General features: G+C 46.8%; 1 protein-coding gene across 3 annotated transcripts in view; it reads right to left on the reverse strand.

The window, feature by feature from the left end:
• The window catches only part of BCL7A (BAF chromatin remodeling complex subunit BCL7A), a 72,841-nt gene that overhangs the window by 45,431 nt on the left and 3,818 nt on the right, over positions 1-23,592 (reverse strand). For 2 of the 3 annotated variants that reach the window (XM_075323296.1, XM_075323305.1), the window contains exons 2-4: positions 12,728-12,809; positions 10,434-10,496; positions 1,470-1,566 (exon numbers count right to left, since the gene is read on the reverse strand). In XM_075323296.1, the coding sequence (XP_075179411.1) occupies positions 1,470-1,566; positions 10,434-10,496; positions 12,728-12,809 (242 nt within the window). The remainder of the gene's footprint in view (positions 1-1,469; positions 1,567-10,433; positions 10,497-12,727; positions 12,810-23,592) is intronic. The other variant, XM_075323315.1, reaches the window with a different exon arrangement.

Raw genomic sequence — 23,592 nt, forward strand, 5'->3', positions numbered from 1 at the left:
TGAGCGCTCGTTTTTTGCGGAACGAGCTGTACTTTTAAATTAAATCATGAGTTTTACCATTTAGTGTACTGGAAACTGCAAAAAAATTCCAAATACAAAAAAAAATATAGCAAAAAAAGATCAATTGCACAATTGTTTTTGAGATATTTTACTCAATGTCTACTATATGGTAAAACTGATGTGTGGGTGTGATGTCTGAGGTCGGTGCGAGTTCGTAGACAACAAACATGTAGACGTTTACTTTTATCTAAGGGGTTAAAAAAACCCCCCAAAACCAGACATTTGTCCAAAAAAAGTAGAGCACGTTTTGCACCATATTTCACGACCCATAGTGTTCTCATTTTTCAGGATCTATGTCTCAGTGACGGCTTATTTTTTGCGTCTTGAGCTGACGTTTTTAATGGCACCATTTTTGCGCAGATGCTATGTTTTGATCGCATGTTGTTGCATTTTGCACAAACTTTGTGGTGACCAAATAATGTAATTCTGGTGTTTGGAATTCTTTTGCCGCTACGCCGTTTACTGATCAGATTAATTGATTTTATATTTTGATAGATCAGGTGCTTCTGAACACAGCTATGTGTTTATATTTTTTAACCCTTTAATTTTCAGTGGGGCGAAAGGGGGGGTGAGTTGAACTTATTATTATTATTATTATTATTATTAATAATAATAATAATCTTAGGGGTTTTTTTTAATTTAAAAAAAAAAAAAAATTTAACTAGTTCCCCTAGGAGGCTAACACGGTCAGTAGTCTAATCGCTCTTTCATATCTGCTGATCACAGCTACACACCTGTGAACACCAGATATGCTCAGCTCCTATCTCCCACAGCTCTCAGACATGTGAGACAGGAAGTGAGTCATGGGGGCTACAGGAGTCATCACATGACCCTGTGCTACCATGACAACCATCTGATCCACGTGATCACGTCACGTGACTTCTTGTGTCGAGCTGTGAGTAAACGGAACACAGCTACTGCTATTATAATGCCGCTGTGACAGTTTCACAGCTGCATTTAAGGGGGTTTACAGGTATGGGCGGATCGTGGATCTGCTCGTACCTGGTAGGCACACATTTCAGCTATATAACATGTGAGCGGATCCCCCCCGCCGGAGGGGGGGGGGATCCGCACACATGTCCTGGCAGGGGATTAACACTATGACCGCCAGGACGTAATTTTACGGCCCGCGGTCGTTAAGGGGGTTAAATTAGATTTGCCTGTTACGTATATCTTTCAAACTGGGTTGTCAGACAGCACATTCCCAGTAACCATCTACACCAGCAGAACGTCAGGCCCTCCTCACTTTAGCATCATGGCTTCTAATCTCAACGAAGCCATGTTGGAGTTGTTTTCTAATGGGACCTGTTCCTTTAGAAAACAACTCCAACATGGCTCTGTTGAGATTAGAAGCCATGATGCTAATGTGAGGAGGGCCTAAATGATATTCTTCACACCTCTATACCTACCATGCATGTCCATCATCCCTGGGGAAGAGCTATTTTCTGGGGTAGTCAGTTCAGAACCACATTTCTCATCTTTTGCTTTCTTTTTGTTCTTCGTTTTCTGAATGGAAAAAAAAAGGAAACCCAAGAAAGAAAAAAAAAAAACAAAAAAAAAACACCACAGTTTTTAAGAAAATAAACACACAAATGACAATCCTCAATGTATCTCAGAGGGTGAAATAAAATTCAAACGTTAGTTAGTTACGATGGTAAATGTTACAAGATTTAGTAGAAACTATCCAGAAATAGACCCCCTGTGCCCAAATCATTTATAGGTGTGGATTAGTATTGTAAGAATGCATTGTACTGGACACCTAGCCCTTCTATGGACAATAATGGATAAGATATTGGTAAGAATAACCATTCATCTGACTAAGGTGAGGTGCAGCTCTTGGGCAACAACCATTAACCATTGCATGGAGCTGCTCTAAACACCGCGCACATACAGTGCCCCCAGAGCGCATAACAGCTGAGGTCAGATCCCACCATCTATTAATCGTCTATCCTTAGAAGAGGTCATCAGTATGAAAGCAGGTGGACAACCCCTTTAAAATCTGCAAGGCGGATGAATTCCAGTGAGAAAGAAAACAAAAACCACACACAACAAAAACAGGGTCTGAGAATAAGATGTTACTACTAATGCAATCCTCTGTATTATATAGGAAATACAGTGCAGCGACTGTTCACTATACAATATGTATAGAGCCCAACGTGAAAAGAATTCAACACTAATAAAAAGATGTCCTAATAGGTGACCGGCAAGACTGCTGCCACTTTTCAATATGTCTCAAGATTTGGCCTCTGTTCAAGTTTTGCACGGCCTCTGACAACAAATGTTCCAAATGTCAGGCATATATTGAATAGAGATTTTTATTTTTTATGGGGGGGGGATGCGCTGGATGAGGAGGGGTGCATATTTATTTCTGCTCGTGTAACACCATCATACTCAGCAAAGCTTTACAGTTGATGGCTACATTTTCACCAGTCGTAGCAGCAATGGGGCTGAAGATCTCATAACAGACGCACTGAAGCCAATTTTATACAAAGCCAATTAACCCATCACCATATTCTTGGAGTGAAGAAGGAAACTAGAAAAACCTAGAAGTAACATATGCAGGGAGATTATACAATGCACAATCCCTGCAGTTGTTACCCTTAGTGGAATCCGTGACTATGTGCAGAAAGAAGGGAATTTTGTTTACTTACCGTAAATTCCTTTTCTTCTAGCTCCAATTGGGAGACCCAGACAGTGGGTGTATAGCTACTGCCTCTGGAGGCCGCACAAAGAACTACACTTAAAAGTGTAAGGCCCCTCCCCTTCTGGCTATACACCCTCCCGTAGGAGTACGGATTCCTCAGTTTTAGTACCAAAGCCAGGAGGAGGAAAGCCAATAACAGTTTCAAAAACAAATTCAATCCGATAACAAGATCGGAGAACTTAAGAAACAACATGAACAACATGTGCACCCGAAAAACGAAACCCTAAGAACAAATAGGGCGGGTGCTGGGTCTCCCAATTGGAGCTAGAAGAAAAGGAATTTACGGTAAGTAAACAAAATTCCCTTCTTCTTTTTCGCTCCTAATTGGGAGACCCAGACAGTGGGACGTCCAAAAGCAGTCCCTGGGTGGGTAAAAAGATACCACATGAACGGGCTGTCAGACAGCCCTTTCCTACAGGTGGGCCACCGCCGCCTGAAGGACCTGTCTACCTAGGCTGGCATCTGCCGAAGCGTAGGTATGCACTTGATAGTGTTTGGTAAACGTGTGCAGACTCGACCAGGTAGCCGCTTGGCACACCTGCTGAGCCGTAGCCTGATGCCGCAATGCCCAGGACGCACCAACGGCTCTGGTAGAATGGGCCTTCAGTCCAGATGGAATCGGAAGCCCAGCAGAACGGTATGTGTGAAGAATTGGTTCCTTGATCCACCGCGCCAGGGTGGATTTGGAAGCTTGCGATCCCTTATGCTGACCAGCGACTAGGACAAAGAGCGCATCAGAACGGCGTAGAGACGCCGTGCGAGAAATGTAAATCCTGAGTGCTCTCACCAGGTCCAACAGATGTAAACCTTTTTCAAATTGGTGAACTGGATGCGGACACAAAGATGGCAAAGTGATATCCTGATTGAGATGAAAGGAAGAAACCACCTTGGGAGAAAACTCTGGAATTGGACGCAGTACTACCTTGTCTTGGTGAAACACCAGGAAGGGAGATTTGCAAGATAACGCCGCTAGCTCGGACACTCTTCGAAGAGACGTGACCGCCACAAGAAAAACTACTTTTTGTGAAAGCCGAGAAAGGGAAACCTCTTTCAAAGGCTCGAAAGGCGGCTTCTGGAGAGCAATGAGAACCTTGTTCAGATCCCAGGGTTCCAATGGCCGTCTGTAAGGAGGAACGATATGACAAACTCCTTGGAGAAACGTGCGTACTTTAGAAAGTCGTGCCAAGCGCTTCTGAAAAAATACGGATAGCGCGGAGACTTGACCCTTAAGAGAGCTAAGCGACAAACCTTTTTCCAACCCAGACTGCAGGAAGGAAAGAAAAATTGGCAAAGCAAATGGCCAGGGAGAAAACCCTTGAGCCAAGCACCAAGCTAAGAATATCTTCCACGTCCTGTGATAGATCTTAGCTGAGGATGGTTTTCTAGCCTGTCTCATTGTGGCAACAACTTCATGAGATAAACCGGAGGCCGCTAGGATCCAGGACTCAATGGCCACACAGTCAGGTTCAGGGCCGCAGAATTCAGATGGAAAAACGGCCCTTGAGACAGCAAATCTGGACGGTCTGGTAGTGCCCACGGTTGGCCTACCGTGAGATGCCACAGATCCGGGTACCACGACCTTCTTGGCCAGTCTGGAGCGACGAGAATGGCTCGATGGCAGTCGGACCTGATTTTCCGGAGAACTCTGGGTAACAATGCTAGAGGTGGGAACACATAGGGGAGTCGGAATTGCGACCAATCCTGAACCAAGGCGTCTGCCGCCAGCGCTCGGTGATCGTGAGACCGTGCCATGAAAACTGGGACCTTGTTGTTGTGCCGTGACGCCATCAGATCGACGTCCGGCGTCCCCCAGCGGCAACAGATCTGCTGAAACACGTCCGGGTGAAGGGACCATTCTCCTGCGTCCATGCCCTGGCGACTGAGAAAGTCTGCTTCCCAGTTTTCCACGCCTGGGATGTGAACTGCGGATATGGTGGACGCTTTGCTTTCCACCCACGTCAAAATCCGCCGGACTTCCTGAAAGGCTTGGCGACTGCGTGTTCCCCCTTGGTGGTTGATGTACGCCACCGCCGTGGAATTGTCCGACTGAATCCGAATCTGCTTGCCTTCCAGCCATTGTTGGAAGGCTCGCAGAGCAAGGTAGATTGCTCTGATTTCCAGAACATTGATCTGCAGGGTGGACTCTTCCTGAGTCCACGTCCCCTGAGCCCTGTGGTGGAGAAACACCGCTCCCCACCCTGATAGGCTCGCATCCGTCGTGACCACTGCCCAGGACGGAGGAAGGAACGACTTTCCCTGTGACAATGAGGTGGGGAGAAGCCACCAACGCAGAGAGTCCTTGGCAGTCTGAGAGAGGGAGACAGTCCTGTCGAGGGACGTCGACTTCCCGTCCCATTGGCGGAGAATGTCCCATTGTAGAGGGCGCAGATGAAACTGCGCGAACGGGACCGCCTCCATTGCTGCTACCATCTTTCCTAGGAAATGCATGAGGCGCCTCAGTGAGTGCGACTGGCTCTGAAGGAGAGATTGCACTCCTGTCCTTAGCGAACACTGCTTGTCCAGTGGAAGCTTCACTATCGCTGAGAGAGTATGAAACTCCATGCCAAGATAAGTCAGAGATTGGGTCGGGATGAGATGCGACTTTGGAAAGTTGATAATCCACCCGAAACTCTGGAGAGTGTCTAGTGCCACTTTCAGACTGTGTTGGCATGCCTCTTGAGAGGGTGCCTTTATAAGCAGGTCGTCTAGATACGGGATGACCGAGTGACCCTGCGAGTGCAGAACAGCTACTACTGCTGCCATGACCTTGGTGAAGACCCGGGGGGCTGTTGCCAGACCGAAAGGTAACGCTACGAACTGCAGGTGTTCGTCGTGTATGACGAAGCGTAGGAAACGCTGATGCTCTGGCGCAATCGGCACGTGGAGATACGCATCTTTGATATCTATTGATGCTAGAAAATCTCCTTGAGACATTGAGGCTATGACGGAGCGTAGGGATTCCATCCGGAACCTCCTGACTTTTACGTGTCTGTTGAGCAACTTTAGATCCAGGACGGGTCGATACGATCCGTCCTTTTTTGGGACTACAAACAGATTGGAGTAAAAACCGTGACCTTGTTCCTGAAGAGGGACGGAGGTCACCACTCCTTCCGCCTTTAGAGCGGCCACCGCCTGCAACAGAGCATCGGCTCGGTCTGGTGGTGGAGAAGTTGTGAAGAAACGAGTTGGCGGACGAGAACTGAACTCTATCCTGTACCCGTGAGACAGAATATCCCTCACCCAACGGTCTTTGACGCGTGACAGCCAAATGTCGCCAAAGTGGGAAAGCCTCCCACCGACCGAGGGTGTGGGAATCGGAGACTGCAAGTCAGGAGGACGCCGTCTTGGCAACGGTTCCTCCGGCTGTCCTTTTTGGGCGTGACTGAGACCTCCAAGAATCTGAGCGTCTCTGGTCTTTTTGAGTCTTTTTTTGACGAGGCGAATTGGGACCTGCCCGGTCCTCGAAAGGACCGATAACCAGACTGACCCTTCCTCTGTTGGGGTTTGTTTTGTCTGTGTTGCGGTAAGGATGAGTCCTTACCCTTGGAGTGTTTGATGATTTCATCCAAACGCTCTCCAAACAATCGGTCACGAGAAAAAGGCAAATTGGTTAAGCACTTCTTGGAATGAGAATCTGCCTTCCAATGTCTCAACCACAGGGCCCTACGCAAAACAACGGAGTTGGCTGACGCCACTGCCGTGCGGCTTGTAGCGTCAAGAACAGCATTAATCGCGTACGACGCGAATGCCGACATTTGCGAGGTCAATGGTGCTACCTGCGGGGCAAATGCACGTGTGACTGAGTCGACTTGCACAAGCCCGGCTGAGATAGCTTGGAGTGCCCATACGGCAGCAAAAGATGGCGCTAACGACGCTCCAATCGCTTCATAGATGGATTTCAGCCAGAGCTCCATCTGCCTGTCAGTGGCATCTTTAAGTGCCGCTCCATCTTCAACTGCAACCAAGGATCTAGCTGCAAGCCTGGAAATTGGAGGATCCACTTTTGGACACTGGGTCCAACCCTTGACCACCTCAGGGGGAAAAGGATAGCGTGTATCTTTAAGCCGTTTAGAAAAACGCCTTTCCGGATAAGCGTGGGGTTTCTGGATTGCGTCTCTAAAGTCAGCGTGGTCCAGAAAAGTGCTTAATGTACGCTTAGGATATCTGAAATGGATTTTCTCGTGCTGCGAAGCTGACTCCTCTACAGGAGGAGCTGGTGGGGAAATATTTAACATCTTATTGATGGACGCTATAAGATCATTAACTATGGCGTCACCATCTGGTGTATCTAGATTGAGAGCGGTCCCAGGATCCGAATCCTGATCAGTGACGTCCGCTTCATCACCCATAGATTCATCTCGCTGGGATCCTGACCATTGAGATGAATGTGAAGGCCCCTCATAGCGAGCCCGCTTAGGTTGCCTGGGGCCATCGTCCGAGTCAGAGTCTTCACCCTGAGGTGTATGTGCCCGTCCCGGAGCTTGGAGGTAATTCAGCTGAGGGGGACCAGGGGGCAATGATTGCACAGTGTCCGTGGCCTGAAGTACAGGCCTAGCTCGCAATGCGTCAAGAATTTGTGACATAGTGAGAGACATTCTGTCAGCAAAAGCTGTAAACTCAGTTCCTGTCACCTGGACAGCATTCACAGGTGGTACACCCTGGGTCACGTCCAGCAGAGGTCCCGACTGTGCAAGCGCCGCAGGGGCCGAGCACTGCACACAATGGGGGTCAGTGGAGCCTGCCGGTAGAAAAGTCCCACATGCGGTACAGGAAGCATATAATGTCTGTGCCTTGGCACCCTTGCGTTTTGCGGACGACATGCTGTTGGCTCTCTGCAATGTGAGAGAGTCTATAGCCAAAGGGCGACTAGCGCTATGCAGTACAAAGTATTTGCAGGAACAAAATACTAAGATTACTACTGGCACAAGAGGGGGTGAGCCCAAAGGGCTGCTTACCGCCCGCTGAATAGCGGGTAAGAGGCGCAGAATTCCTTGTCTGGGTCTCCCCGGCTCCCCTCTGCAGCTCAGCGTGTCAGCAGGAATGGCTGCCGGCGTCTGTGGAGAGGGGCGGTCCGTGGGAGTTCCCAAACAAAAGTGCGGGAAACAGTGTCCCCTCTGTGCCTATTGTGAGGGCTGGAGTATGTAAAAACGACTCCAGCCCTCAGCGCTGATGCACTGACCAGCGTCCCGCCCCTCTCCTGACTGGCAGGTCCGGGGGCGGGAACGAACGGAAATAGGCCGCAAAAAGCCGGGGACTCGAGTTATCAGCGCGGCCGCCGTAAAAGCGCGGCCCGCGCTGAAGTCCCCGGCGCACCACAAGTGCCAGCCGCGCCGCAGTCCCAGCGGCCGGCGCGACCTTTTCCCAAAAGTGTGCCTGCTTCAGCGAAGCTGAATGAGGCTATGGCACAAGCGCCGCAGCGCTAATGTCCCCGGCGCACTACAACACCCAGCATGCTGCGGTGTGAGCGCCAAATGCACGGGGACACAGAGTACCTTGAGGAAGCAGGGCCATGTCCCTGATGTACTCCGCTCCATCCAGCATCTTCTCCAGGGGCTGTAGATGGAGCACGGTCTCAGTGCCTGGAGACCCGTAAATCCCACTTCACCCAGAGCCCTGTAAAAAGGGATGGGGAAGGAATCAGCATGTGGGCTCCAGCCGCCGTACCCGAAATAGGTACCTCAACCTTACAAACACCTCCGACATACAGTGGGGTGAGAAGGGAGCATGCTGGGAGCCCTGTATGGGCCCTCTTTTCTTCCATCCGACATAGTCAGCAGCTGCTGCTGACTAAAACAATGGAGCTATGCGTGCGTGTCTGACCTCCTGCGCACAAAGCTAAAACTGAGGAATCCGTACTCCTACGGGAGGGTGTATAGCCAGAAGGGGAGGGGCCTTACACTTTTAAGTGTAGTTCTTTGTGCGGCCTCCAGAGGCAGTAGCTATACACCCACTGTCTGGGTCTCCCAATTAGGAGCGAAAAAGAAAAGTGCTAAAAAGTGGCAACCATCCTGACAGCCACCTACAGGGCAGCTTTTTATTAAAGGGAAGTGGTCAGCAGAATTTTGCCATTTCATCTGAGAGCACCATAATTTATGGACAGAGCCAGATTCCAGAGATGTGTGACTTGCTGAGCAGCGTCCTGTAGTTTTAATACAATCAGTGTTTTATCAGCAGGTGATTATCACTACAGACTAGAGGTGGTGTCACATACAGAGACAACTACGTCGCTGCTAAGTCACCATTTTCTGTGACGTAGCAGCGACGTCCCGTCGCTGTCGCTGTGTGTGACATCCAGCAACGACCTGGCCCCTGCTGTGAGGTCGTCGGTCGTTGCTGAATGTCCTGCTTCATTTTTTGGACGTTGCTCTCCTGCTGTGAAGCACACATCGCTGTGTGTGACAGCGAAAGAGCAACGAACTGAAGCGAGCAGGGAGCAGGGAGCCGGCGTCTGGCAGCCTGCAGTAAGCTGTAACCAAGGTAAACATTGGGTAACCAAGCGAAGTGCTTCACTGGTTACCCAATATTTACCTTGGTTACCAGCATCCGCCGCTCTCACACTGCCAGTGCCGCCTCCCTGCTCCCTGCACGCGTAGCCAGAGTACACATCGGGTAAATAAGCAAAGGTTTGCTTATTAACCCGATGTGTACTCTGGCTAGGAGTGCAGGGAGCCAGCACTAAGCGGTGTGCGCTGGAAACCAAGGTAAATATCGGGTAACCAGCGAAGCATTTTGCTTGGTTACCTGATATTTACCTTAGTTACCAAACGCAGCATCGCTTCCACGCGTTGCTGCTGGCTGGAGGCTGGTCACTGGTGAGATCTGCCTGTTTGACAGCTCACCAACGACCATGTAACGACGCAGCAGCGATCCTGATAAGGTAGGTTGTCAGTCATGATCGCTCCTGCGTCGCTACGTGTTACCCTAGCTTAAGTGTCTCTCTTTAACCAGACCAGCGTATCTGTGATCAGTGTAACTCCGCCTCCACCACTGATTGGTAGTTTGCTGACAGTATATACAGGAAGCTGCCAATCAGTGTTGTGGGCGGGGTTATACATAGCCCAGCATTCAGAGCATGGTTACATCTACAGCAGAGAAACAGGGATTATAAAAACTGCTAAGTAGGTTAATAAATGACATATCACTGGAATCAGGCTCTCTGTGACTAAATCATGCAGCTCTCAGACTCCATAGCAAAAACCTGCTTTAAAGTCTAGAAATACCTCCATGTAAATTAGTGATGAAAGCTGGAATACTAGTGTCGACAAACGTCTGAATTCAATTGAACAGGTGACAATTTTGCCATTATGTAGATCATTCAATAAGCTTTCATTATTTCTGCTTTTAGACATATTGCAAATGTTTACACACCCTAAACGTAGCTCTACATCACCCAAATATACGTCATATTAATAAAAATGATAACGCTGCAATCTGAAGCCTAGATGTAAAACACCGGGGCCTATATTTCTAGGTCTTCTGCAGACGGAGCCGCGGCTGAGCTTAGTTGGCGGCTTTCTTTTTAACTAGCATTTGAGCTTTCATCATTAAAAAGCAGTGAACCCAAAGTTAGTGATAAAGTAGCGTAGAAATCAGCATGCTTGTGTGTTAGTGATGAACCCACGTCCTGCAACATTGGAATCAAACAATAGTAGAAAAGACAGAATCTGACTTTTCCACAAGGTTTTGGTCGCCTCAGAAGTCCCGAATTCTCATCTGTCACTTTCAAATCAATCTGAAGGGAAAGAAATGTACAGAAATAAAATGACTGGATGTAGATTTCCAGTGCCATTGACTGGTATTAAATCTGAGCCCCCAGAGGGGGACTAATAGACATATTGCAGAATCACAATCTATGTTTTACGTTAATACTTCTTGTTTTTTTACCTTTAGGTCACTTTATACATTTCTTTTTCATGTCTTCAGAGAGCAACCAAGACAATTTTTTCCAGTATGGCAGCATGCATTTATTTTTAGTGTGTGAATATCAGATTGGTCACTCATGATGAGGCAATGCTTTGGGTATGAATAAAGGGGTTGTCTCCTAACCCCAGGGGAACCCAGCAGCAAGTGTGACCAGAGGGCAGGTGAAGCATTATATTAACCAAAAGAAGGCAATTAAAGGGAACCTGTCAGGTCCCATATGCGTTCTGACCTAGAAGCAGGGTGATGTGTGGCCTAGAAATCCCTTCCTACCCATCCCTGTGTTGTAATATTGTGGAATATGAATGTATAAAAAAACGTTTTATAACTTATGTGTTCCCTATGGAAAGAAGCAGAGGGTCTAGTCCCCTGGGTGTCGCCCCGTGGGCGTTTGCATGCTTTCCGTGGTATCACGCCCCTGGATTTATACTTGAGCGACGTCACAGTCAGCTCCTGGGAATCCCGTGTGTGCGCGCTTGCCATTCCCGCAGCCTTCTTATCCGGGTGCTTGCTTCTCGGCTTCAGACGCACACTGCGCATGATCTGAAGACTCCTGCGGTTCCGACCATGCGCAGAGTGCGTCCAAAACCGGCAAGCAAGCACCCGGATAAAAAGGCTGCAGGAATGGTAAGTGCGCATGATCTCAAGGAGCTGATACCAAGGGGCATGATACCACGGAAACCATGCAAACGCCCACGAGGCAATGCGACGCCCAGGGGCTAGAGCCTCTGATCATTTACATAGGGAACATGTAAGTAATAAAAACTTTTTTTATACATTCATATTACAACACAGGGATGGGTAGAAAGGGGTTTCTAGGCCACACATCACCCTGCTTGTAGGTTAGGCTAGGTCCACATTTCTGTTGTTTTGCATCAGTCACATGCGTTGCTTGACGCTTGTGACTGATGTGTTGTACAATGGGTGACAAGAATTGGATTTCATTGTCATCATAAAGCGGATTGCGTTGTAAAGCGTGAGAGAGAACGATGAGCTGATCGTTCACAATAGCCGGCGGCCGGCTTTTGAGAGCGAACAGATGATCTCCCGGCGGCCGGCTAATGAGAGTGATCAGCTGATCGCTCACAGAAGCCGGCCGCCGGGTGATCAGCTGATCGCTCAGAGAAGGCGGCCGCCGGGTGATCAGCTGATCGCTCAGAGAAGGCGGCCGCCGGGTGATCAGCTGATCGCTCAGAGAAGGCGGCCGCCGGGTGATCAGCTGATCGCTCAGAGAAGGCGGCCGCCGGGTGATCAGCTGATCGTTCGTCCGCCGAGAGAGAGCATGTGCAGCGAAATAAAAAGGATTCCAGTGCTCAAAAAAAAGCTACATGCTGCATTCCTGCCGCCCGACGGTCAGTCGTTCCACGACTGATCAGTTGGGCGGTGGATGCAACGCAGCGACATCAGTCACAATCCGCCACTCATACAAGTCTTTGGGAACAAAGAAATCCGCCAAACGGATAGCGTTGTTTATCAGAGCGGCGGATTATGACTGATCATAAACAATGGAAATGTGGACCTAGCCTTAGCACGCATATGGGAGCTGACAGGTTCCCTTTAAAATCCTGCTCAATACATGGGTACATTATTAGGATTGGGTGGGGGATGGTCTAAGAGGTCGGTCACCCTCACACTTGTAGCAAACCACTATTGAGAATAATCAGATTTTCTGGATATTTGCAGCTGCCCTGACAAACTAATGAGTGTATGGAAGGAAGACATGGTTTGTTTTTGGAGGCAATCTGGAGAGAGGAAAGGTGCATCACTTCAGCCACAGCCTAAGGATGGGTGGATTTGATCAGGTTACACATATAAAAAGTTCCTAAAATGTGTGTGAAAGCCTTCCAACCCATTCCCACTTAAAAATAACAACTACGGTTTAGTTTCCGGTTATAATGTTGCTGAATCGTAAAAATATGACAACTTGGACGGCTTAAAAATTGGTGTAAAAGAAAGAAAAAAGTGTGACCCATTCATGTTGTGCTGTGTCTATATGCCCCTAATTAAGAATTTGGAAAAGTGAACAAACTAATAAAAGCTTACGTCATCCCCTTTCGGCTCAGCAACTGGCACCCATTTGTAAATCCTAAGAGAGGTATCTCCAACAGTTACCCATTTCTTCTCCCTGAAAAATAGAATAAAAATAATTAAAATGAGTGGCTTCTTAAAAGGTGATGTCCAATACTGGGAAACCCCAGCTTCATCATTTCAGGGCTCCAATTAAAATACAAACCGTAGATGCTCGCCTCCTGAGAGAAGCTGTTCCCAGAGAGTGACATGACTTGTTGTGTCATGTACCGGCGCTCGTTAGCTGCGGCCATTACCATTTCGTCAGAGCAGACGTCCACCCTGAATAGAATATTGATGAGTTCAGACATCGAGGAGCAGCACCCCTACAGGAGGGGAGTAGCCATTGTTTTTTTTTTCCTTTAATTGAGGCCCTGAAGTGTTTACAGTGGGGTTTCCTACCATTGTAGTGGCCATACCTTTGTCCAGTCTTGTGCTGAAAGCCTGTAGTCAGTGTGTGTGACTGCAGACTTCTGAACCTTAAAGTGTGTGCATTGCACATTGTTAGGATCTCTGGTGTTGAGACCGGAAGCAGTCACATGACCGCAAGCATGCAATCTGCATACTTCTGGACACATTCTAACTAAACGTGCTCAGCCTCTCTCAATTCAATGTACTCATGGAGGCTGAATACATCTAGTTGGCATGTGACCGCATGAATGCAATTGCATACATGCAGTCATGCTCTCAAGGGAAATACTGGAGAAAACTATGCATGCACTGTAAAGATTCAGAAGTCTGCTGTCACATTGAATGACTGCAGACTTCTCAAAAGACTGAACACCCCCTTTAAAGAGGCCCACCATTAGGATTTTCCTATATAAACTAAAGCTAGTGCTATACTGGCGCTATCATGCTGATTCTATACATACCTTTAGCTGTGAGATTAGATGTATAGTTTCTGAAATACAGGCAAGTAAAATTTGTGAATTACACTGTTACTTGATTGATAGGCGCTGCAGACTATCTAACAGGTGGGTCAGGTATTGCTAGTTATTTCCACCCCTGCCTGCCTGCCCTTCCTCCCCACCCCCTGTAATAACAGACAGGGGTGGAAAGACAGGCAAGCAGCAGGGGCAGAAATAACTAGCAAAACCCGACCCACCTATTAGATATTCTGCAGCACCTTTCAATCAAGTAACAGTATTTCAGAAACTATACATCCAAACTCACAATTAAAAGGTATGTATTATGTATAGGATCAGCATGATAGTGCCAGTATATCACTGGCTTTAGTTCATATAGGAAAATCCTGGTGGCTGGTCCTCTTTAAATATACAAGCATCTCTCACATACAATGTAATTAGATCAGTTCCATTGTTATTGGGAGTTTATTCATTATAACTAGAATCAGACACTCTAGGATTAGTCATTGCTATGATGGCATGAGCTGTTTATTTAGGCCACTTTCACAATAAGTTTGCATGTGTCATATGTACCAGAAATAGCCAATCATTGCGGTGTTCAGAAGCTTCATCCACTGAAATACTGTTATTATTGAGGTATCGTCACTTTCAAAAATTCTTGCACATTTCCGCTGCTGACTACAGACAGAAGTTTATATTGCAGGGATGGCCCATTAGATCCTGTTCAATTACGGTACATCCCACACTTTATATACTCCAGATCCTTCAGCAGAGTTCAGGACCTTCATTACACCCCACATCCACTTTACGAAAAAGGATTGTTAGGATTGAAGTACTAGATGTTTTCTATAGACTAGTGGCACAATAATGAGTGCAAAAGATGCAGTTGCACCCAGATCTAGGAAACCAGGAGGGTTCAAGCCCCACAAGTGAGGAGACCCACTCTAATTGAAGCACCATACCTTAGGGGCCCTTTTTTTTTTTTACAAAATCAAAGATGCTCCTGATCCTATATTTTTTTTCCTGGAGTTGTAGTTTAATTTGTGACAATTGCAATGTTGATTGTTTTTTTTACATGCACTTTGCAGTATTATGATGACAAGAAATCCCCTTTAGGGTACACGCTCACACGAGCGTGAAAAACCGACGAGTGCAATGCGAGAAAATCTCTCATTGCACTCTGACCAATGTTGGTCAATGAGGGACAGCAGTTGGTCAGCTTTTCTCATATACAGATTCTGGATGAGAGAAAAGTAGCAGCATGCTGCGATTTTCTGCTACAGCCGTATCACTCGCAGCCATTCAAGTGACTGGGTGCGAGAGAAACATCGGACTGCACTCGGATGTTATCCCAGCTCAGGCTGACAATGCAGGAGATGGGGGGGGGGGATTAACCCCTCCCTCTCCTCCGCAGCGCCCGTCCTCAGCTTCACAGTTGTGACCTGATTGCAGGATCGGGTCACAGTCGCATGACACTCGGCTCACGCTCACAGCAGAGCCTGATCCAGGGGTCATTAGCATGTCGCATCAGATACCATACGCTCGTGTGAGTCCAGCCTTAAGGAAAGCCACAAACCACAGGTCTTTATAAACTCACACACCACTTGCTCCACATGTATGCCTGAGTCTACTTTCACATGTCAGAATTTTTCACCAGTGTTAATAAACCAAAGTTACAAACAAAACCTACAGACAGAACACTCCTGGTTTTAGCTTAAAGGAGTTGTCCGACAAACTCCAAATTTATGTAATCTAATCTGTGATGTATTGTCATAAAAATCACCCTACATTATTTTTTTTTGTTTTTTAACTTTTTGTTCCTCTTAAATTATCCCTTTATTCCCTGCAGACACTTTATTTATCTGCAGCTCAACCAAACATGACATTTTCCTGTACCAAACATCCCAGTCAGAGCTGGCACCACCCGCCTCACAGTCCAGCCTCGCATTCTGCACACTCATTCCTTGTCGGTATTCTGCCCAGCACTGACCTCTCATCACTACAGCATTGGAAATAACAGCCCCCACCACATAGGACTCTGCAGGCCCCCACACAGCGCTCTGCACCTCCACACACACACACACACACACACACACACAGCTCTGCAGCCCATTATAGCCCCTGTGTAGGGAATACTCACCTTTCCTCGGTCCCCGCCGCTGCTCCTCGTTCGCCCGCGGTCTGTGGTCTGCCCATATCAGCACAGTAGTGAAGTCACCGCTGTACTAAACTGTCTAAGAGCACAGACAGCGGGACAGTGATGAGAAGCAGCGCAGCGCTCCCTCTCATCCGTGCTTTCAAATGTATTGGCATCTGTGATGCCAATACATTTGAACGTGCGATCCTCAGGAGGGGGCCCGATGCTGACTGACTGACACCGCGGCAGCCGCCGCCAGGCCCCTCCCTCAGCACACGGGCCGCACAGCAGTGGCTGGGAGGTTGCGGGGAGAGGGCAAAGGGGAAGGGAGGTTGGGGAGAGGGCAAAGAGGAAGGGAGGGTGGGGAGAGGGCAAAGGGGAAGGGAGGGTGGGGAGAGGGCAAAGGGGAAGGGAGGGTGGGGAGAGAGCAAAGGGGAAGGGAGGGTGGGGAGAGAGCAAAGGGGAAGGGAGGGTGGGGAGAGAGCAAAGGGGAAGGGAGGGTGGGGACTCTGGCGCACTGTACCCGCCCAGCAGGGCTGCTAAATGACGTCGGCTGTGATGCCCGTCTACAAGGCAAGCATAAGCTCCTGCCCCTGTCGAGATGACATCACAGGAAGCAGCAAAATCCCGAAGGCCACGTGCCGAACCAAGTTTTGGGTTTGGTGTCAGCACGGCAGTGGGACATGACTTCTGGTAAACCCTCTCCTTAACAAATGCACATTGCTCCCATATGTTTGCCTGCTCATTATGTCCTGGTAGCTCCCCATATCATATTAACATTCAGTGAGCTTCATTGACATCCACAATTAGGTGCTAGTGCCTTTTTGGTCGCACCTTTTGAATGCACCTTATTTTTGCACTTTAAGCTTAGCCTTGCACTTTAATTAGCTTTGTGCGACCATTTTCCTACCTATTATTTTACACTTTATATTATATATTTATTATACAATTTTCTGTGTACCTCTTTTTACACATTATTGGTATATTATATTGGAGCCTTTAATAATATTTTTGTAAATTTTGAGATACTATGTCATTTGTCCCTTGCTGTGCCGTCCTGTTGTGAGCATTGCACTATTTTTCATTATTTTTATCTTGCTTTTATCTGTATACACTAACATAGATAAAGAGATCTTTAGGAAAAGCATTTCTAAAGATCTTTTATCATATGCTAATGAGCGAGGGGACTAGTCCCCTGGGCGTCAGTTCCCTTGGCTAGTCGGCCCGCTTAGCATGTAAGTAAGCCCCCGTGGGTGTGCTAACATGCCAACGAATGCGCAGCGTCAGAGAATGATTGCGCTCACCTCTGTTGCCGTCGTGTCCGACTCCTGGATTTCAGCTCAGTGAGCATGATCCTGGACTTTGGGTCATGCGCACTACACGAGTTTGAAGCCCGGATGCGTACACCCGGCTTCATACTGCGCATGATCTAAACAAACAAAACACAAGTAGCAAAAACTATGTCTGCTGGAAAAAAGTGTAATAATACGTGATCAAAGAGACATATATAAATAAAAATTGTATTGCTGAATACGTCAAAGCCGTCAAACAGCTCCATCTTTGGAAAAAAAATAAAGAAAAACAAAAACCCTATAGCTCTCAGAATACAGCAATGCAAAAACTATTTATTTTCTATAAAACTGTGTTTATGATGTAAAAGAGGCAAAACATTTAAAAAAAAATCATAAATGTGGTATCGCTGTAATTGTACTGACCTGAAGAATACAGCAGTCATCACTTTTACAACATGTTGAATGGCATTTAAAAGAATAAAATAAAATTTACAATATACACATATATACAAACACACACACAGAAAATTATGAATTGCTGTTTCTTTTTGATTCTGCCTCACAAAAAGCGAAATAAAAAGTAAAAAATTATTATGTGGCTCAAAATGGTACCAATAAAAGCTCCAACTCATCCTGCAAAAAAACCAAGCCCTCACATGGCTGAAATAAAAGAAAAGAAAGAAAAGAAAAACGAAATTAAAACCAGGTTTTTTTAGTGCAATAATAGCCAATAATAAAATAAAATAAAAAACCTACAGTATATAAATCTGGTATTGCTGTAGTTGTACTGACGTGAGGAGTAACGTCGCCCAACCACTTATACCACAGGGTGAACGGCATAAAAACAAATAAAACCCAATTTTTTAACTGCTGTTAATTGGTTTATTCTGCTTCCCAAAATTGCAGTAAGGCTTGGTTCATATTTATCCTGCGCTCTACGCTGGGCACTTACACCGGGGATTACATGGAAATCTCTGAAAAATGTGATTCAGACAAAATTCACAACGGAAAATTCAAGTAATGAGGAAAAAGAGGGAGTTACTTTGAATTCCCATTTGGTCTGTGGTCCGCCGATGTCCATCTTATTATGTATCTTTTTAGGCATGCACAAAAGTGCGGTCATCAACAGTTTTGTGCACTTTTGGAAAAAAAAAGACAAAGCTGAACAGAGGCCAGATGGAGTCCGGAGTAACTCTGCTGTTTCATTGGTGAATGGATTTGTCTGGGGTTTCACCTGAATCAGATATTTCAGAGATGTACTTGGAAAGCCCGATTTAAGTGCTCAGCATAGGGCACGGAATAAACATGAACTTATCCAACATAGTCTGTACCCTAAAATTGGCACTAATAGCATTCAACTCAACCGCCAAAAAAAATATCCCCACTCAAGTCCGTCACCTGTTAATGGAAATATAGGGGATTTACTATTTACTGGCAGCACAAAGGCTCTGGAAAAGTGCTATGAGGCAGCAAAAACCTGGTGATAGATTCCCATTAAAGTGTCTAAGTAGGGTACAAGGCAACTTTGGCCACAATAGGTCTCACATGGACAAAGATCACACTATGCCTCTGGTACACTGCAAGATAAGGTTTGGGAGAGGGGGATGTAATTCAAAGCTGCGGTGACCACTAGGAGGAGCAAAATGATTTGCATCTCCCTGGTCCAGAGTCTACTTTGGTACTTCATTGCACCCAGACTAAGGGAGTGTAATGTTCCTCGGCACCTCTTGAAAACCGGCCCCAGTGACATCAGAATCTTTCGCTCACCTCTAGCAACCACAAGCAAGTTGCAAACATTTAAAATTAGTTGATTATTTTTGAGCCTTGTGTGTCGGAGTTGCAAGAATTTGAGTGCAACCACATTACATAGCAGTATACTGCAATGTAGCAGTAGCATAATGATGCCATAGTCTGCATATAGTTCCCTTAAAGGGAACCCGTCATTAAGTTTTTTTTCTTATGAACTGCAGCCATCACCAGTGAGCCCTTATATACAATATTCTAGACTACTATATACTCTCTCACACCTAAAGAAGGTACGCCGAAACGTACGTTGGGGAGGTTGACACACGTATAGAGCGGACATTTACAGGTAATTCATGCTATTATTGCATATTCTCTTTTTGGATTGACACATTGTGGATCCTCCAGGGACTCCTGATTGCACTGCACATGTCACCTTGCTTAATACAATTTTGCTGCTTTGGTTTAGTTAATCATTGGGACTGTATGGGATTGCTATTGTTATAGTCTTTCATCAACCAAGCACTTTATCAATAATAGGTATTATTTATTACCATCTGCTGCTTTACATGTAGATTGCCTTTTTGCACATGTCACTTTACTTAATACCATCTTGCTGCTCAGGCTCAGTTAATTATTAGGACTATATGTGACCGCAATTATCAAAGATTTTTTCACTCCAGCACTTTATCATTGACAGTTATTATTCATTACTATGTGTTGCTTTAATTGTAATCTGCTTTCCAGAAACCAGTCTTCTCTGGCTTTGTGGGGAGGGTGACGTGTGACCACATCAGACATCTTATAGGTGTTTTGTAATATTACGATACATCTACTCCCTGTGTTTTGGATTGGCCAACTGTGGGACCCACTAGGGATTGATTGATTGATTACACTTTCTACTGCATATGTCACCTTACTTTACTGGAAACCATCTTGTTGCTTGGGCTTTTTCTGGAATTACATATGGAATCATGGTCTGACAATTAATATTCCAGCACTTTATTGTTAATAGTGACTGTTTATTGATACATATAATTTTATTTCAGTAGAAGCCATATGTATTACCAGCTACTATCATATTTTGGTTTGTGTAAGTGTCTCGAGTCCTGTATCTATCAATTGTTCCCATTTCTGCTATAATTAAATTGGAATTACCGTTTCTATATTATTACCTGGTATATTTGAAATCGTGCGTTTTCCTATTGATGTGTCATTTGGTTCATTATGTTTTTACCTGCACCTGGTTCTTTTATAATTTATCAATAAAATATTGTGATTTATTTACATTAGACCTCGTGTCGGTTTTTTCTTTTCGGTGAATTTGGTTGTTGGTTCCGATTGGTCTACAAAAACATATACCGTATTTTTCGATTATAAGATGCACTTTTCCAGTCAAAACTTTGCGAGGAAAATGAGAGGAGAGTCTTAAAATCCGAATATAGCTTACCGGGGGGGGGGGGTTGTCTGGGCGGATCTGTGTGCAGGCGGCCAGGTGCGGGTAGCTACCTCTCTGTGCGGGTGGGCGTGCTGCGGGTGTACCAGTCTGTCCGCGGTCACGGCTTCAAATGATGGTGCAGGAAGTCAGCGCGTGCGCAGATGGAGCTCTCATCCAAGAGCTCCATCTGCGCACGCGCCGCTGCGGGCGCCATCATTTGATTCCGGGACCACGGACAGACTGAGACACTCGCCACACTGGCCTGCTCCACCACTGACCCGCTGTCGCAACTACCACCACTGATCGTCCGCTGCTGCCCCCTCCGGTAAGACAACACCGGAGTATAAGACTGACCCCATTTTTTACCTATTTTTATCTCTAAATTTGGGGTACGTCTTATAATCTCGTGCATCTTCTAAAACAAAAAATACAGTAATTGTCCTTGTTCTGGCACCATTTTGATTTCAATACATTTGTGATTATGTGCCCCTTTTCCTATTTGTCTAGAATACTGTATATAAGAGCCTAGGCCGCTCTCAAAGTAAAAACCTCCTTTATAATACCCACCTTTGGGGGGCGGTCTGGTCCGATGGGTGTCGCTGCTCTCGGTCCAGTGCCTCCTCTATTTCCTGCAGTCGCCGTCCTCCTGCCCAGTCCCATGTGCATGACGTGTCCTGCATCATTCACACAGAGGCCGCCATTGTGCTCCTGTGCACTTCGATCTGCCCGACCGAGGTCAGATCACAGTATTGCAGTGTGTATACATGGGCGGTCCTTAACCTTTCATCGCGCCTGCATATTACAGTACATTGCTCTATCCTCAGGCGGGCAGATCAAAGTGCACATGAGCAGGAGCAAATGGCGGCTTCTGTGTGAATGATGTAGGACGGCAATCACATAAAAAGGAGGAGGCGCAGGACTGAGAGCAGTGACACCCATCGGACCGGACCGCCTCCTAGGTGAGTATTATAAAGGTGATTTTTACGTTCTACAGCGCGGCCTGGGTTCATATATAGCATTCTAGAATGCTGTATATAAGGGATCACTGGTGGTGGCCGCATCTCAAAAGGGAAAAACCTGGTGACAGGTTCCCTTTAGCATCTATTTACACGGACCGGCCAGTGGCACTTCATGACTACTAAGTTTTGACAGATTGGTCGCTGTTTAACCCCTTCACGACCGTCAGATTTTGCACTTTCCGGTTTGTTTTTTCGCAATTCTTTTGAGAAACGTAACTTTTTTTATTTTTCAGTCAATATGGTCATGTGAGGGCTCGTTTTCTGCGGGACGAGTTGTACTTTTAAATAAAGCCATGAGTTTTACCATATAGTGTACTGGAAAAGGGCAAAAAAAATTCCAAATACGGAAAAACTGCAAAAAAAGTGCAATTCCACTATTGTTTTTGAGATTTTTTATTCACAGTGTTCAACTGGTAAAAATGGTAAAATTGAGGTGTCGCTGTGATGCCTGAGGTCGGTGTGAGTTCGTAAAAACCAAACATGAATAAGGTTACTTTTATCAAAGGGGTTAAAAAGAAAAAAAATCAGAAGTTTGTCCGAAAAAAGTGGCGCACGTTTTCCGCCATTTTCTGTGACCCGTAGCGTTCATTTTTCAGGATCTGTGGCTCAGTGATGGCTTATTGTTTGCGTCTCGAGCTGACATTTTTTTTAACAGTACCATTTTTGCGCAGATGCTACGATTTGATCACCGTTTATTGCATTTAGCTGCGTTCAATGCGACTGTAGCATTCAGGAGGCAGGGAGAGCAATCGCTTCCCTCTCTATAGCGATTGGGTTCCTGTAATGTGATCACAGGGATCCAATCGCTGCCATGGCATCCCTGGGTCATCACCATGACGACCCCGGGTTACTGAGCTAGAGAGCTTCACACACACACCATGCCGGATGTATGGTGTGTGAGGCAAAGTGTCAGTGCTGCAAGTGCAGCACTAACAGATATCATCTATTGTATTGATCGAGCACTGCAGTGGATTAAAATAGGCACAATAAAACGCTGAAAGACTTGACATGCTGCTTCTTTCTGCAAGAAAAAAAAAGCAACATGTGCACAGCAAGGCAGGATTGTCAGACTTTGCTGGGATGCGGTTTTCCTTGCAGTATTGATTAAAAAAAAAAAAAAAAAACACATGAAAAAACCCGTCAAAAACGCAACGTGTGCACATAGCCTTATAGATGAGCCAATAATTGGTGAGCGAGTGTTTGTAGTCACGCTCTTTCCAGATTATCTGCTGGTGTAAACATGCCGGCAATCAGTAGCAAAACGCTTGTGTATTGGCCGATATGAATGATATGGATGCATAAAACTCAATATTGGAAACACTGCCGATAGCGTCCTGTATACGAGGGCAGTGCAATCAGTGGCCGGTGTAGACAAACAATCTAGTTGATCAATGTTCGGTCCTGGCCCGAAATTGATCCATGAAAATTGGCATTAATAAGTTTGGCGGATTAGATGGCTAGCTCTTATACCGGGGGCCTCACGTACTGTTTGATCATGAGGGTCTCAGAGGGCCTGTATTCACTGTCCACCATCACTCAACACATCACCCTCTATATGGTGGAGGGGGGTGGGGTCGCACACTGCACCTCCTGTAGTCACTGTGCACCATCACTCCCCACATTATGGTGGGGGTCGCACACCGCACCATCACTCCCCACATTATGGTGGGGGTCGCACACCGCACCATCACTCCCCACATTATGGTGGGGGTCGCACACTGCACCATCACTCCCCACATTATGGTGGGGGTCGCACACTGCACCATCACTCCCCACATTATGGTGGGGGTCGCACACCGCACCATCACTCCCCACATTATGGTAGGGAGGGGGGGGGTTGCACACTGCACCATCACTCCCCACATTATGGTGGTGGGGGTGGGGGGGGGGGGTCGCACACTGCACCATCACCACATCACCCTCTATATGGTGGAGTGGGGTGGGGTCGCACACTGCACCTCCTGTAGTCACTGTGCACCATCACTCCCCACATTATGGTGGGGGTCGCACACCGCACCATCACTCCCCACATTATGGTGGGGGTCGCACACTGCACCTTCACTCCCCACATTATGGTGGGGGTCGCACACTGCACCATCACTCCCCACATTACGGTGGGGGTCGCACGCTGCAAATTCACACTCCACATTATGGTGGGGGTCACACACTGCACCTCCTGTAGTCACTGTGCACCATCACTCCCCACATTATGGTGGGGGTCGCACAGTGCACCATCACTCCCCACATTATGGTGGGGGGGTGTGGGGGGGGGTCGCACACTGCACCATCACTCCCCACATTATGGTGGTGGTGGGGGGGGGGGTCGCACACTGCACCATCACTCCC

Source organism: Anomaloglossus baeobatrachus, chromosome 1 (genome assembly GCF_048569485.1).
Source record: "Anomaloglossus baeobatrachus isolate aAnoBae1 chromosome 1, aAnoBae1.hap1, whole genome shotgun sequence".
Classification (NCBI taxonomy): Eukaryota; Metazoa; Chordata; class Amphibia; order Anura; family Aromobatidae; genus Anomaloglossus; species Anomaloglossus baeobatrachus.